Source organism: Rhinolophus sinicus, chromosome 14, assembly GCF_057876585.1.
Source record: "Rhinolophus sinicus isolate RSI-liver-muscle chromosome 14, RSI-T2T, whole genome shotgun sequence".
Classification (NCBI taxonomy): domain Eukaryota; kingdom Metazoa; phylum Chordata; class Mammalia; order Chiroptera; family Rhinolophidae; genus Rhinolophus; species Rhinolophus sinicus.
Genome location: NC_142514.1, coordinates 30930472 through 30945434, shown reverse-complemented (window position 1 = coordinate 30945434; position 14963 = coordinate 30930472). Strand labels below are relative to the sequence as shown.

Below are 14963 nucleotides of genomic sequence, written 5' to 3'. Positions count from 1 at the left end.
GATTTGGAAGGAGGAAACAGGAAGCCAAAAAAAAGTAACTGATTCCAAGTCTGCGCTTAGAGCTGTGAAATGACCTGGCCCTGATAATTAACAGGAGATTTTACTGTGGAAGGTGGGAGAAGAGGGGGAGGGTTAAGACTCTTAGGCCATGTTCAAAACCTGTCTGTACTTCTTTCTAGCCCTAATACCTTCACTTCTCCTGAAACTCACTTTAAAAATAAAATGAGAACAGTAATTTCTCCAATGAAGGACATGAAATGGTGTATGAATAGGGCTGGGCCCAGAGACCACCACTTGGTGAATGTGTTTTCTTTCTGCTTCCAATCCAAGGCTTCTTCTTGCCCCTGGGGGTTCCCCTGGCAGAGAAAGAAGCCAAGTTTCACCAACAATGGCTCCTGAACATGCTTCACAAACATCACCTAGGACAGACGGACTGAAATAGGCCTGGGGAGGGCTAGGGCATTTCTGGGTACCAGATCAAAGGGGACTTCAGGAGATGTGGATAGCAATCCACGATAACTTAGAGCCAAGTCAGGAATGAATCTTTGGGAGCTAGTTACAAATGGGTTTTTCCGTCCTTGGAGTGACAAGAGTAGGATATATATAGGGGCCAGAACCTGTGACAACTCTAGGAGGGCGTCCCCCATTCAGGAGAGAGCATTCCAGAGCTCAGGAGAGGAGGAGAGGGAGCTTCTGTTGGTCACCTGGAACCACTAGCAATCCATAACTATGACAAATTAACTTCTTTGAAGGTTTGAAGATTTGAAGATTTTCAGCCTTCCAAAATAGTGTGGATTTAGTTTGCAAAATCAAATAAGGGCTGCTTGTAATTAAGTATTTTGGGGAGGTTTTCCCCACGTCCACTGCACCAAGGTGAAATGTGAGCAATTTTCTCTGTAGTCCCCTGGTTTGAGGGAGAGAAGTTAGGTAGAAAAGGGGCAGGATTATTTCTAGTTCATCCTTAAGTGTGATGGTAGCCTTTGGGGTCCTGGTCTTATGGAGAAGTTTCCGGGTAGGATTCCACCATAAACTCAGGAGCCCTCACAAACCAATGCTCGGGTTCAGCAGGTAAGGCAAATGCCCTCAAGGTGAAAGCCAACTACTTAGCTTCGCTTACCTTTGTAGCTTCCTGCTTTCACTTATTTTTTTGGCCTGAGTATTTCTTATGTTTACCAGCTCATGGATGCATTTAATTTTTTTAAATATGTGTTTCGTCTAGTACTTCTAGTTTTTAGCAAGAAGGTTAGCCTGAGTCCCTAGGTTACCTTGTTGCAAGACAAGCCAATGGGCAATTTCAGCCCTTATGTGGCTTGATTTTACTGCTGCATTTGGCCCGGTTGACCCACCACTCCCTCCCCCTGTTCTGTTTTGGTTTTCTCTACTACTCCGACCACTCCCATTTGGGCCCCTTCACAGGCTTGCCCCTCTTCCTCTCTCTGTTCCTTAAATGTTGGTTCTCCAGGCCTTAGCCTCGGCATCTCTTCTTATTCCTCAACATCTCACCACTTCTTTGGCTTGGAGCTGTGACTCCCAGATCTCTCTAGTCCAGACTGTTCTGAGTTACAGCTGCCGGAGAGTCCATGTCCTTGAAGGCACCTCAAGTTTAACATGTACAAAAACAAACTCATGACCTCCCTCATACCTTATCCCCATCACACACTAAAAATACTACATCCTCTATGTTCCTTACCAGCCACCTACGCCAGAGCCCTGGAAACCTTCCCTTTCATCAAGCGCTCACAACCAGTTCGTTACCAAGTTCCGTTTATTGTGCCTCACGTCTCCTCTGTCCTTCCACACTGCTTCTGCTCTAGATCAAGGCCAGCATTTATTGCCTGAATGGCTCTGACTGCAGCGGCTGTAACTGGTGCCCGCTGCCTCGGCCCTTCTAGTCCATATTAGATACAACAGCCAGTGATCCATCTGAAACGTCTCTTCAGCCAGTCCTGGGTAAAACCCTTCAGTGGCTCCACTCAGGATACAGTCCAAGCTCCTTGGTATAGCATTCAAGGATCTTTACGATCTCTCTAGCCTAGATGAGGGCCTCCCCCTAATTCTGCATGAAATTGCTGGCTATCCTGGGACACACCAGGCTGTTCCACACTTCCCTGCCTTTGTTCATGCTACTGCCTCTGCTTAGAAGGCTGTGTCAGGCTGGGGCCAATCAGGAGAAACCACATAGTAAGCACACAGAGACAGTTTAAAATAAGAATTTTGAACTGTAGTGGGATTGAAGTAAAGAGTGATTGGCTAGTAAGAAGTGAAGCGAAATCTAAATAATTTAGGAGTAGCAGAGTTCTAGGGATGAGATAGAGAGCCCAGGAAGAGGCCCTCACCCCCAACCCCTGCCCAAGGCTGAGACCCAGACCTCGATGGACAGGGCATGGTGAGTGAAAAGGGTGAATTTCACGCTGACAGATAAGGAAGGTGATAAAGGATAATCAGTACAGGCCCAATGCCCCACATTCACATTTGGCAAATATTTCACTTTTCAAGCCTCAGTTCAAGTGTTGCCTCCCCCATGAAGGCTTTTCTGGCTCTTCTTCCCCTTCCATCCAGGTAGAACTGAGTCCTCTCTCTCTGTGAGTGTAGAAAGTCTTCCCCCTCCCTGACACACATAACTGTACCCTAGTCATACTTCTACTGGGGGCTTATGATGGTTGGTTGCAATTTTTGTTTACTTGTTTACTCCCATTTAGGGTTGCCAGAAAAAAATACAGTACACCAAGTTAAATTTGAATACCAGCCATTATTGCATGAGACATAAAAATATTTGTTGTTTATCTGAAATTCAAGTTTAACTGGATGTCCTGTATTTTCATTTGCTAAACCTGGCACCCTTCCCCCACCTCCACCTCCAACTATGGTCTTCTTAATGGCAGAACATGTTTCTGGATGACCTCTGAATTCCCATAACTAGCCCAGTGCATGATAGTTAGTGCTCAATTAATGATAAGAGAATATTGACTTCTCTGGTTGCAGGGTTGAGAATGACTGGAGGCAGTTGAGACCTCAAAGAGACCAGTTAGGAGGATGACCAGTTTGGGGAATAAACCATTCCCCAAATCATGAAGGCTTCCACAGAATAACATTGGGAATAGAGAAAAGGGGATGCACTTGCAAGATGTAAAGATTTGAGGACCAACGGGTAAGGGAAGTGACTGAGCTTAAGGAGTCTGGAGTGTTGCTCACGTGTCTGGCTTGTGTCACTGGATGGAGGTTGGTGCTGGAGAGCAGGCAAGCTCGTTGACGTGTGGCTTAGAGCAGGGTAGAGAAGCATGGAGAATGGATCTGAAGGCGCGAACAGTACATTCACAGGACAAATATGTTAAGTTTGAAGTTTCAGAGGATGTGCAGATAGAGGTACGGGAGATATGGACTTGGAGCTCAGAAGGAAGGGCCAGGCTGGAGGTACAATGTGTGTACCATCAGCATGGAAGTGATAACTGAAACCATGGGAGTAGACAGTGTTGCTCAAAGAGAAGAGTGGCAAGAGACGACGGCCTGTCAGAGCCCTGAGGAACACTTAAGAGGCAGTGAGAGATAAAGGAGCCCCCAAATAGTCTGAGAATGAGCAGCTGGAGGGGTGGAAGACAAAACAGGAGAGTATGGGATCAAGAGAATCAAGGGAAAATAGGGTTTCAAGGAGGGTTGATAAAGTTGAATGCTTCTGAGAGTTCAGAGGACTAAAGGCTAAGAAATGGCCTTTGGGTTTAGTAATCATGAGGCCACTGGTGACCTTAGCAAGAGCTCAGATCATATATACATCACAGTGTATCACAGTGTCAGTTTTTTTTAACGCTGTGATATATTTGAGCAAGTTTAAGTGCAGAAGGAAAGGAGAGATTCAATAGAAAAAGGTTGAAGAATGGGGAGGCTTGTAAATAACTGAGACCAAGAGCCCTGACATGGAATCCTGAGTGCAGATGGAGGAATAAATCTCGCTACAGGAGGACATTAATAATAATACCTAGAAAAGAGCATGATACCTCGCGGGCCATGAACTTCTAAGGAATCGCTGAATGAGCTTCATCGTCTGTCTGTGAACCCCCTAGAATTGTTTACCAGGTTTACACATCAGTGTTTTGTTTTTTTTCAGCATTTTTTTGTGTGTGTCGGGGGTGGGGGGGGGGGGAGAATCATTGGCTTTTATGATTCTCTAAGGACTCCACAACTCCAAAACAGGTTAAGGTGCACTCCTGTGAACAAGAAAGGTAATCTCACATGGCGCACATTCTAGATCTTTGATTTCTCAGTTTTCTACCCATCCTCTCCTTTTCAAGATGAGACATCATCTAGTCAGCCAGTCCACATGTACTCTGTCATAGGGATCTCTAGCCAGGGGAAATATGGCAATCCCTGGACAAGACAGGAGGCAAGCCATTGGCAGGGGCAGGGGGAGCATATGGAACCCCCGACCTTGATTCCTGGATGAAAGAAATCTAGAGGGAAGTTTTGGGTGCTCCCTGAAGCTGGAAAAACCAGCATTTCAAAGCCCCCTATAGTTTTCCATCTTACAGGAGGTGGTGACTTGATGCCCCTTTGGAGACCATACTATTATTCTGGGAAGACCACTCAAATGGGCCATGTAGTTTTGCAAATGTGAAACAAAGACTACAGTAAAAAAATGGAGCTACGAGAGCCACCTGTGGCCCCCAGGTGTGAAGGTGCTCTGCCCCGTGAGGTCATGTGCCAGGTGACCTCAGCTAAGTTGTAGGCAGAGATGTGCAGCTCTGCAGCTCTTTTCCTTTGGGGAAAATAGCTTTATTATTACTTTCTTTTTTTTAAAGAGGGATTTGGGCCGTTGTGAGCTGCAAACTGATACGAGTTCTTGTGGGAATGTGCCTCCTGAAGTTGCTGTTTCATCTGGGGCTTTGTGAGATGTTGGGCACAATCTTTCCGGGGCCCGGAATACAGCCTTGAGTTGGGGGGATCCTACTCTCTCAAGGACCAGCAGTTTTGGGGCAAGCCAGCCTCCTTGGCTTGGGTTCTGACCTGCCTCTCTTGCTGTGAGCATTGTCAGAGATGGCTTCAATTCATCGCCTTTAAATGGCTCTGAGAGTGAAGATGTCACTGAGAGGGAGGGGCTGGAGAGTTTGGGGACTCGACCAGGCTTCCAAGTCTTTCCAGCAGGAGCTCCCTAGCCCCAATCACCCTGGAACCGACAGGATGTCCCTCTTCACTCTCATTCAGGGCCAGGGCCAGGCCTTTCTGAGGTGTGTGCAAATGGTATGGCAGCGGTACCATTTTCTTTGGGGGGAGGGTGTGTGGAGACTGAGGATCTTGAATCACTTTGGAGGCAGAGAGAGTGGGCAAGGGTGTGTTTGAGGGGAGCAAGAGAGCACCAAAGTTTTGGGAGCACTTAGGACCGGGGCGGTGAACACAGAAGAGTAGAAGCAGAGCTTTGTTTCTCCTCCTTGACCCCGAATGCACACAGCCCTGAGAACTCTTGCCAGCGCCTCACTCTAGCTTGGGTGAAAGGGGCACATGTGCCAAAGCAGGTAGGCACTTCCGCCGTTTGGAAGAACTTTTGGTCAGCAGTGTCAAATGCCTGAGGTATCCCACCCTTAACCTGCCTCACTCTCATGCATCCTGGCTGCAGCTACTGCCTCTGCTCATAGCTGCCAAATCGACCTCTAGCCTAGACCTCCCTCCTCCACTCCAGACTCGCTTACTTCATGGCCTCCCGACAGCCCCTCCGGATGTCCCCCCGTTCCTTAGACTCCGCATGCTTTCCAAACACATGTCCCCATCTTATTTCCAAAGAAGAAAATCATGGAGGACAGAGTCATAGGACCCAGGAAACAAAGGTTTCACAGAACATGCAGAAGAGCTCAGAGCGATGGCATTGACTTCTCGGAGATGACTCAGGGACAGTGTGGAAGGCCAGGGTCAACACTAATCTCTTCCTCCTTCCAGATGAAGGTGTGCACCTCTTAGCTTCCTGTCCTTCTTCACACTACTTGCCAAATTGAATTTAAATAATTATTTATATAATTATTTATTGTCTGTCTCTAGGTTAAGCTTAAGGGCAGAGATCATGTCCCTTTCACTTCTGCATCCCTCGTGTCTAGGCAGTATTTGACATATAAAACGTACTTAATAAATACTTCTTGAATGAATAAATGAATATCTTTGTTCATCACCCAAGATGTAGGGCCCTCTTGGGGCCCTCAGTCTTTTCCTGAATTCTTAACCCTTTGATCCTCTGTCCTTCATCCCCCTAAGCCAGCCTCCCAATGGCCTCTTCAGATGCTCTCTTGCCCTGGGCTGCTTCATGCAATGTGGGTAGTGAGCTCCCCATGCTGGACCATCTGCAAGTGGAGGCAGTGAATGCACCTGTCAGGGTGACCTGGAGGGTAAGGACACTGATCTATGAGAGGGGAGTGGAGCAATGTGTGATTCTCTGTCTTTACCCATTAAGCAAGGTCCCCAGGATGCCTGAGGTTAAAAGGGTAGGGCTTTCCTTACTGGTAACCCCAAGTCCCAAGTGCTGGGGACGATGCAAGGGGTTGTGAGCTGGCCTGCCAGGACTGGTGTACGCACCTTTGCCACCCACTCTATATTCCATGCCCCCTCGTGTCCCAGAGCTGCTGGCTGGAACAAGCAGTTGGAGATCTGGGTCAGGTCTGCTGTGATTGCTGAGTCAGCCTGCAGTTGGGATGGTCAGGGTGTGATCTCCAGACACCTGCTTCTACACACACAGCCCCCACTGCCCAGGAAAAGATCTGACAAACCACAGAAGTAAATAAATAACTTAGAAATAATAAATAGGGGTCCAGCTCCCAGGAGTGAGTACCAGGCCCCCTCCAGCACAGGCACTTCAGCAATGCGACTGCAATGTATCTCCTCCAATTCTGTCTCCTTGGGACCTGGGCTGAGGCTGCCACCTCAGACACTGCTGGGTTCTTCAGAGGAGGCGTCCTGGGTCTGTGGTCTGGTCAGTGCCAGAGTCTGTGAGAAGTAGGTCCTAAGGTCTCCATAGCTGAGGTCTCTGGTGTCTGTAGGGCTGGGACTCGCAGGGTGAGTACCGTGGGCGGCTTGCCTGGCAGTCGTCCCTCTGTCTGTCCAGGGCTGATGCCCATCACTTGCCCCCATTTCTGGCTGAGGCCCCTGGCCCCTTCCAGGTGGTGAGATCCCCAGGTAAGGGTGCCATCTGCAAATTCTTGGAGAAAGCCGTCAGCCCAAGCAGCCGCAGGCAGTAGCTGAGAGCCGGTCCACGGTCCTCCAGGTGCTGTTGACGTCCATGAAGGTGACGGCCTCATAGTGCGTGGGTCGGCAGCAGGGCTGGCTGACCAGCCGGGAGCCCGGAGGCTGCCGCAGGGCCCTAGCGCCCAGCAGGCTGGCCAGGCTGAGGTCGTGCGGGGAGCGAGCCCGGCGGCAAGAGCCGCTGCAGAAGCCGAAAGACACCAGTTCTTCCGAGCTGTGGCCCAGGCCAAGCAAGCGCACCGGCACCATCTGCGAGCTCAGGCGGCAGTCCCGCGTCCCCGGGGCCCGCGCGCGTCCGCCCCGGCCCCCGGCACGCGCCGCGCGGCCCCCGCGGGAGGGCGAGGGCCAGGGCGACGGCGGTGGGGGCGCGGGCCGGGGCGGCTGGGGCGGTGGCCGCCGGGCTCTTCCGCCGCACCAACGGGCCGCGCGGCTCCCTGGAATGAGACCGAGTCAAGGGCGGGGTCCCGGGACAGCCCCGCCCCCACCCAAGCCCCTCACCCTCTCACTTACCCGGCAAGTGGCCGGCGGGGGACGCCGGGGCAGGCGCGGGGCCTTCGCGGGTGGCGGGGAGGCGGGGCAAAGGGCCCAGGGAGGCTTCGGAGACGCTGCTCAGCAACGCCAGAGCGGCTAGGGTTGGCCACAAGGCAGGCTGCACACAGAGACAAAGTGGAGCCTCAGGGAGGAAGACGGCACCCTGGTGGGCTCAAGGTGGATGGGGCCCAGGGAGGGGCTGGGGCAGTGGAGATCAGAGAGGGTGATGGGCTCCTAGTTGGGTGTGGGGAGCTTAGGAAGGGCTTAGGTTGGAGGATAATGGGTCTGCTGCCTAAGGGAGCCCAGGGGAGAAATCAGCTGAGGGCAGTGGGCAATCACCTTCCTCCAGCCTCCTGGTCCCTCCCTGACCGTTTCCCTTTCACTGCTCTCCCTCCCCAATCAAACCACCTTTCCTCAATACCAGGTGGGAGTCATTGGGTGAGCCACTCACCTGCCGCCTAGGCGGGGGCCAGCAGGGCAGCACAGAAGGGCCTCTATGTCCAGGCTCCATCTCTGTCAATACCAGGAGCTCCCATCAGCCTAGTTGACCTGTCCCCCACCCTCCTCTTGAGGCAGCTTGGAACATTGAGAAATGAGTTATCCTTTGATTAGGTCGTCCCTCCACTTCAGTGTCTCTCCAGGTGAGGAAAAAGGAGGGCCTTAGGTAGCTGGACTCAACCCAGGAGAAACAGCTGCATCAGAAACTGTTACCTCTCTCAGTTCTTACAACTCCACGAGGTAAATGGTCAATTTTCCAAATGAGCAAACAAGGCTCAGAGAATCTCAGCCATTGTCTAAGGTCACAAGGCTAGACCCACACAGTGGTGGGGGGAGGAGGGAGGAGTGTGTGAAAGGGATTTTTTCCCCCCAGGACCTTCCTGGTCTCTGCTGCAGGGATGGTGATGCCAGGACTAGGTGAAGAAAGTAGCTGGACCTCGTTGGTCCCACAGAGAGCTTTCTCTCCACAGTATAGAAGAGGAAGCTGTGGCCTGAAGAATTAGAGTGCTGGCTGGTTGACCTGAGTCGTGGATGACAGGAGGCCCAGGCCCCAGCCTGTGTTACCCACCCAGCACTGCTGCACCTTGAGCCTCTGTGATCTTTGTCTGAACCCAGAGCCTCCTGAGTTCTCTCTTTTGACCATAGATTGTCGGTCAAGAGCAAGCAGATGGTGGAGGTTGATGGACCCTCTAAGAACATGGGGCCTGGGCTCCCTATGGCCAGCAGGGGGCAGTGTCTGCCAAGCCTGCAGACTCAAAGTGGGGTGGTCTTTTCCCTACCCTCAGCCAGACTCAGGCCTGAGCAACTTCCAGGATGGCCAGCCAGGCGTCCACACCAGCCTGGTCTCTAAGAGCTGAGCCACCCTGAGAGCTGGTCCGGATCTGTCTCCCTTCCAGCTTCCTGTGAATCTGACGGCCTGGCCCTGCTCCTGGAAGTTTCCCCCATGAGCCATCCGTCTTGAGACCAGCCAGCCTTTCTGAGCCCCACCAGCTTTTGTGAGCCCACAATGTTTGGCACTCTCAAACACCCCTTGGGGCCCCAGAGCCCTCATGAATCCTCACTAGCTGGCCTGCTGTTGGATCCCAGCTGTCACCTGCACCCCTAACCCCTAGCACACAGAATATCTGCATACTTGTGGGTCAGACCTCCTCAGGTCTCTGCCAGCAGCAGGTCCATCCCACTGAGATAGTATGGTCCATTTCAGGTGTGCTCGACTAATTGAATAGGGCCCCTGAGGGGCCAGGCCAGTGACTATTCTCACTGACGGAAAGGGGGGCAAGGAAGCTTTCAGGGCCCCCTGCGCTAGAGGGAGCCCAGGAGCAAGTCTCTTGAGAGCAGTGAGGCCCTATCTCTCCCTCCTGGTGGTCTGGGGCCACTTGGTCCTCCCCATCTGCCAGCCATATACTCACCACCGGGGTCCTGCGCCGTGTTCTTTTAGGCACCTTTCCTGGGACCAGTGCTGGACTTTCCCCCGCAGCTCAAGAGGCTCATGCCCCGGGCTGTGCACCTGGCAGTACCTCTTTTAGCCAAAAGCGTGGCCTTGGCTGCCAGTCTGTGCCCTGTAGCAGCAGCAGGAGCCTCCCATTACAGTGGGCCGGCAGGGCTGACTAGCGACTAGAGGGACTGAGGGGGCTGGGAGGGGTGGAGAGCTGCGCAGCGGGCCCGAGAGGGAGGATGTGAGAAAGTAGTGGGGGATTCTCCTGCCTGCTCCCGGTGGAGCTGGGACAAGGGGTGGGCCAACAGGTTGGCTTACCGTGGGTCTGGGACGCAGCAAGGGCTTGGGACCGAGGGACCTGCTGCTGGCGGAGCCCGTGGGCTGTGTCTGGGGGCCGGGCCCAACTCCATCTCTCAGCAGCTTCATGCCTGCCGCCGTCCGGTGTCAAATTCCAGCCCCAGCGTCACCGGATCCTGGGGTGGGGCCCAGAGTGCCCCCACCCCGCCCCACCTTTCAGGGCTCACCTGGTCGCTCCACCCGGCAGGATCCGGTCCCCACCCCCCCGGCTCAGCTAAGTCCCCCAAGGTGAAGGGGAGGACGCTGGGAGTGGAGAACGCAGGACTGAGTGGAGATCCCAGGCGCGGAGGCTCGGAAAGTGGGCGTTCAGAGTTTGTAGACTAGTGTAGTAGGGAGTTGGGAGGCTGGGCTGAGGGCGGGAGAGGGAGGGGACAGGCTGGTCCCTGCCTTGGGCTACCGGCCCTCTGGTTTGCATCGTCGCTGGGGTTCTGGCTGGCTGCCCCGCAGTGACTGCTCTTGCCTCTCTGGTCCACCCCTGGTTTCTCTCAACAGACCCATTAAAATCTTTGGGTGGGCCAGGCACTGCCCTGGGGGTTTCACGGTCTACCCCAGCTCTAGCCACCTCACCACTCCCCTCCTGCCTTGCCTGGGGTTTGGAGTAGAGACACTCCTGCAAACCCCGCTGCACACCCACACTGCAAGGACAGTGGGTGCCCAGGGCTGGAGTAGGGGAGGGTCACGGAGGAGGAACATTTGCGTTCAGGCTTGAGGTGGGAGCTGGAGGGTAGTATTTCAGAAGCCTGATTATGGCAATATGGCAGGTGGGGTGGAGGTTGGGTAACATGGATAAAGGTAAGGAAAGGCTAGATGCTGTATCATACCAGGGACTCTGGACTTTATCCTAATGACACTGGGGACCACCAAAGGGTTTCAGGCAGGTGCGTGGTATATCAGACATGCATTTCAGGGACTGGCTGCAGTGGGGGAGGATGGTTTGGAGATGAGAGGTGGAGATATGTCAGGAGGATGCTGGGAGAGTGGAGTTGGAAGCAGAATGGTGGAGAGAGTGTGAGGTTTCATGGGCTCTTTGAGAACTCAGCTGGTGCCTGACTGGATGGGGTGAGGGGTAGGGCAGACAACAGTATGCCTCTGGCCTGCGTGGCCAAGTGGAGCGGATGCATTCTGGCAGTGGGAGCTCCCTGGAAGAGGGGCAGCAGCTCGTGTTCAGTGTTGGACATGTCAAATGGGAAGGACCTGTGACATCGGAAGGACATGTCAAGTGGGAAGGATTATCCTAGTGTGTTTAGGGTGCAGCTGAATTTGTAGCATGGAGCAGAGTGGAGAGAGCTGGGCTGGAGATGGCAACTTGGGAATTGTCGACCAACTGATGATTGGAAGCCGTGGGTGGGGATGAAAGTGCTCAGGGAACGTGTGTGGACCAGCTATATCGACTATGCATCAGAACCACTTGTGGACCTTTCAAAACTATCCACATCTGGGCCATACCCCAGACCTGAATCAGAATTTTGGTATGGGCAGGTGCAAGGTTTCAAATCTGCACAGCTGATCCTGGTGTACCGCCATGGCTGAGAACCACAGCTTTTGTGAGAGCAGTTTCTGTGCACAGGAGGGGACTACCAGCTAGACTGCAGACCTGCTGGTGGTGCTGGTGGTGGTGGGGCTGTCTGCAGGCTTGAGGGACCGCTGTGGGACAGGGGGCTAAGAGGTGAGCAGCTCCACTCCGTGCTGCTTCCCTGGGGCTTTATCAGCTATGGCTATGGCTTGCAGTCTATGCCCTGTACAACTCAAGGGGGCGCCATTCACGCAGAACAGGACGAACACTGGAGTTGTGTATCATAGGCCCAGTTTAATCCGAAGGGAGTTTCTGGGTTTGCCTGTCCCACAGTCAAGGCCTTGCTTTCCCCTCAACTGAGGAGGCTTCTGTCTGAGGACAAACCACAGCAGTAACAGGACACATGGGAAGTCAGTGGTCCTTGGTATGGCCAGGACTCTTGGATGGGGATGGCAGGTGAGGGGCGAGTTTCCCCTTACTGTCAAGGTGGCAAATATGGCTGGAAGCTCGTGTCATGGCCTCAGGTGCAGGCCTGCATAGGGATGCTGAGTGAAGGGGGACCAGATCCCAGGGCTCTAAAGGGGTAAGATGGGAAGAGATGTCCTTTCTAATATTTGCCAGAGGGTGCCTAGAGCTGGGCTCTGCCTTCGAGTTGTGTGGGAAGAGGGAGGCTGAGGGGGGAGGGTGTGCGTGTTCTTTCCAGGACTCAACCAGGGCTGAGAGGAGTGGGTGAGGTGTGTGCGCCTCTGTGTTGGGGGCTCAGCAGCCTATCTTTCCTCTGCTTACAGAAATCTCTATCCCAGCAGTGCTGGGGCTGTGGTGACTCCGAGGTACTATCCTAGGACTGTGCGCCTCAATCCCCTGCCTCTGGCTCCTTTAGGAGGCACAGGGTAGACTCTGGGGCAGGCCTGGTACCCTTGGTCTACCTGTCGTAAGGCAAAGCTGGTGGACGGCTGTGGCATGGGAGAGGCGCCAGCAGGCCCTCAGGGGGCTACCCATGTCCTGCAGTTGACACGAGAAGTGTAAGGGACCCAGGAACCTGTGGGTTGGAGAGATGGCCCTTGGGTTTAGCACAGTTGCTGAGGCTCCAGGAGAGTCAGAGAAAGCAAGAGGCCAGGTTCAGGGAAGAGCTTTATTGCTTCCATGATGGCTGCTCAGGATGGCTGCCACAGCCTGGGTAAGGTCCTTGAGCCTCACTTCCCTCTGGTCCAGGCTAAAGGCAGAACCCAAAGACCTGGCAGTCTCATTGCTGAAACGAAGAACAGCTGCCAAGTTGTTAAGTCCAGGCCTGGGGCACTGGCCTATGGATCAGCAGCAGCTGGGGAGGGGCCATTCCCATCAGGCTGGGCCAGGCCTCGCCTCCTGAGCAATGAAGTTCTCTGCTCTAGCCCAGGGGCTGTCTTGTTGGCTTCAAGGATGGCTCCAGAGTTTCCCTGTGGGACAGCTAGGGGCTGGTGTGTGGGAATACCCCATTTCTCCCCAAGAAAGGCCAAACAGTGTCATGAGCTGGAGGGGCTTGGCAGGAGATCCTGCCCACCTCCCTGTTGCCTTGGAGCATCGTACAGTCTAGTCATGGCACTCCCTCTCTACAGGGAGCCCACTGGTACCACTGCCTGATGGGCCCTCTAGTGGGCCTCTTTCTGCATGGCAAGTGGACCAAACTTGACATCTTCAACCTTATTTAAAAATAAATTATCCCTTCCCTCCCCCCCACCCCAATTCACAAAATAATACACGAAACACTGATTAGAGAAATAATTCCAGCAGCAGCCTTGCTGCCTGTGTCCACCTCCTGCATGCTGGGCCTGCTGGGCATGGCCAGTGGCCTCCTGGCCCTCTGGCTTCAAGGGCCCAGGCTGAGTGAGGCCACATGCTGGTCTTTGAGGCTGGCCTCTGAGCAGACATAGCTCTGGCTGCCCTGCCAAGGCCCTGCCACGCCTGGGGCCTCTTGGCACTGTCCTCTGGGTCTAAAGACTCCTGTGCCTCTCAGGCAGGGCCAGACCAAGGCCAGTGAAGTGTGCAGGTGGCGGGGGCTGCGGCTTGCTCCTGCGGTGCTGAGACCTCCATGGCCATATGCCCTCTGGGCCCACCTCAGATGCCACTGGTTAGGTCAGTGATGACACGTGCTTTCACTAGCTTTCGCAGAAACTCTTTCTCTCGCTGAATATTGTGTGTCCAGGACTGGAAGGAAAGAGATGGAGTAGAGGTCAATTGGGCAGCCCAGGTGACTGCTGGGACACAGCCGCGCTAACATGCACCATCCCAGGGCTTGGTGTCCTCTTCTGACCACTACCTTCCGATGCTGTGACTGTGGGACATCTGCTCTAGAAGTGCCACAGCTCATCCTTCCCAGGACTCAGAGAATGTAAGCTTCTAACCCCTTTTCCCATCCCGGAAGAACTATGCCTCTTAACTGCTTCCAAGTCTTAGGAGATACAGACTTCTCATTTGTGTTCCCAGACTTGAAGCCCTCCTTGTCCGGCAGCATGGCCGGGGCACCCAGGTCCTAGGCACCCTATGGACAGGCAATGTGAGTCACTTAGGTCCGGCCCAGGCCTGGGGGTGGACCCTGCTGGAAAGAGCTGCATGGGGTGGCTTAGTCATTCTCTGGCTTGATGTAATCCACTCTCCAGGCCTGGGGGCGGCTGATGAAATCCTGCCTCTCAGATCAGAGCCAGGGGGCAGAGGACAAGAGGCTCATCTTACTGCTAATATGGAAATTACAGGGAAGAAGTTGCCTTCTCCTAGCGGAAGGCTGCGCCCAGGCTCAGGTTCTTTCCCCTTCCCATCCCCAGTATTCTTACCAGGAAGCTTTGATGACTAAGTCTCTTAAAGAATGAAAAAGGATTGAATGATTGAATGAATGAACGAAAAAACGCCAATAGCCAATGGCCTTATCGTCGTGTGTACCCACTGACTGCCCCGTCGCATCTGCCAGCAGTGACCCTCACTAGTAACATTAAGAGCCACGACTTCCTGGTACTGAGAACTTAAAGCTCTCTCTGGTCCTTAGTCTGATCCAGTTAACCCTCTCCAACCTTTCAAATCTTTTCAATTTGAGACTCAGGTAAAATTCCCTGTATTCCTCTTCTCTGAACATACCCTTCAACTACTTGTGCTAACCACAAAGCTGGCTGCCACTAAGGACAGCGTTCCCCGGACACATGCTCAGTGGTGACTCTTCTCACACGTCCACACTCCACAGTGCCTAGAGGTGGGCAGGTCTTCCTTAGTCTTTATTGCTGCGTCTACACAGTTGTCCCTTATCCCTCCAGACTCCCTCAAACCTCCGGCTCCTCTGAGGCTCCTGTCATACTCTGCCAGCTATGAGTTGGCCCTCCTTGGCACCTCTGGGTGGTTTGCCCTCACACCTTGAAGACTTAAGCATCTAGCTCACTGTCTCTCTTTGGAGACAAGGAT

General features: G+C 53.4%; 2 protein-coding genes across 10 annotated transcripts in view; both read right to left on the bottom strand.

The window, feature by feature from the left end:
- Positions 1-2179: 2179 nt before the first annotated feature.
- ARTN (artemin) lies at positions 2180-12515 on the bottom strand. Of its 4 annotated transcripts, none has more exons than XM_074334587.2 (4): positions 9648-12515; positions 8192-8316; positions 7720-7858; positions 2180-7643 (listed from the first exon to the last, which is right to left on the bottom strand). In XM_074334587.2, exons 2-4 carry the CDS (start codon positions 8249-8251, stop codon positions 7180-7182), a joined length of 663 nt encoding a protein of 220 aa, XP_074190688.1. In that variant the 5' UTR covers positions 8252-8316; positions 9648-12515; the 3' UTR covers positions 2180-7179. The 4 variants fall into 4 exon arrangements, with proteins under 4 accessions (XP_074190688.1, XP_074190690.1, XP_074190691.1 ...); XM_074334589.2 differs by having other exon boundaries at positions 8192-8253; XM_074334590.2 differs by having other exon boundaries at positions 8192-8253; positions 9992-12515.
- A 146-nt stretch (positions 12516-12661) lies between these two features.
- The window catches only part of ST3GAL3 (ST3 beta-galactoside alpha-2,3-sialyltransferase 3), a 177995-nt gene continuing 175693 nt past the window's right edge, over positions 12662-14963 (bottom strand). For all 6 annotated transcript variants that reach the window (XM_019751097.3, XM_019751096.3, XM_019751095.3 and 3 more), the window contains one exon: positions 12662-13724. In XM_019751097.3, the coding sequence (XP_019606656.1) occupies positions 13635-13724 (90 nt within the window). In that variant the 3' untranslated portion in view covers positions 12662-13634. The remainder of the gene's footprint in view (positions 13725-14963) is intronic.

Coding starts and splice junctions, on each gene's coding strand:
- ARTN (XM_088791086.1), bottom strand. CDS start 10,099: ATGAAGCTGCTGAGAGATGGAGTTGGGCCCGGCCCCCAGACACAGCCC. Junction 7,859..9,991: donor TGCTGCGTCCCAGACCCACG/GTAAGCCAACCT, acceptor CTCTGTGTGCAG/CCTGCCTTGTGGCCAACCCT. Junction 7,644..7,719: donor CCCCGCCGGCCACTTGCCGG/GTAAGTGAGAGG, acceptor GTCTCATTCCAG/GGAGCCGCGCGGCCCGTTGG.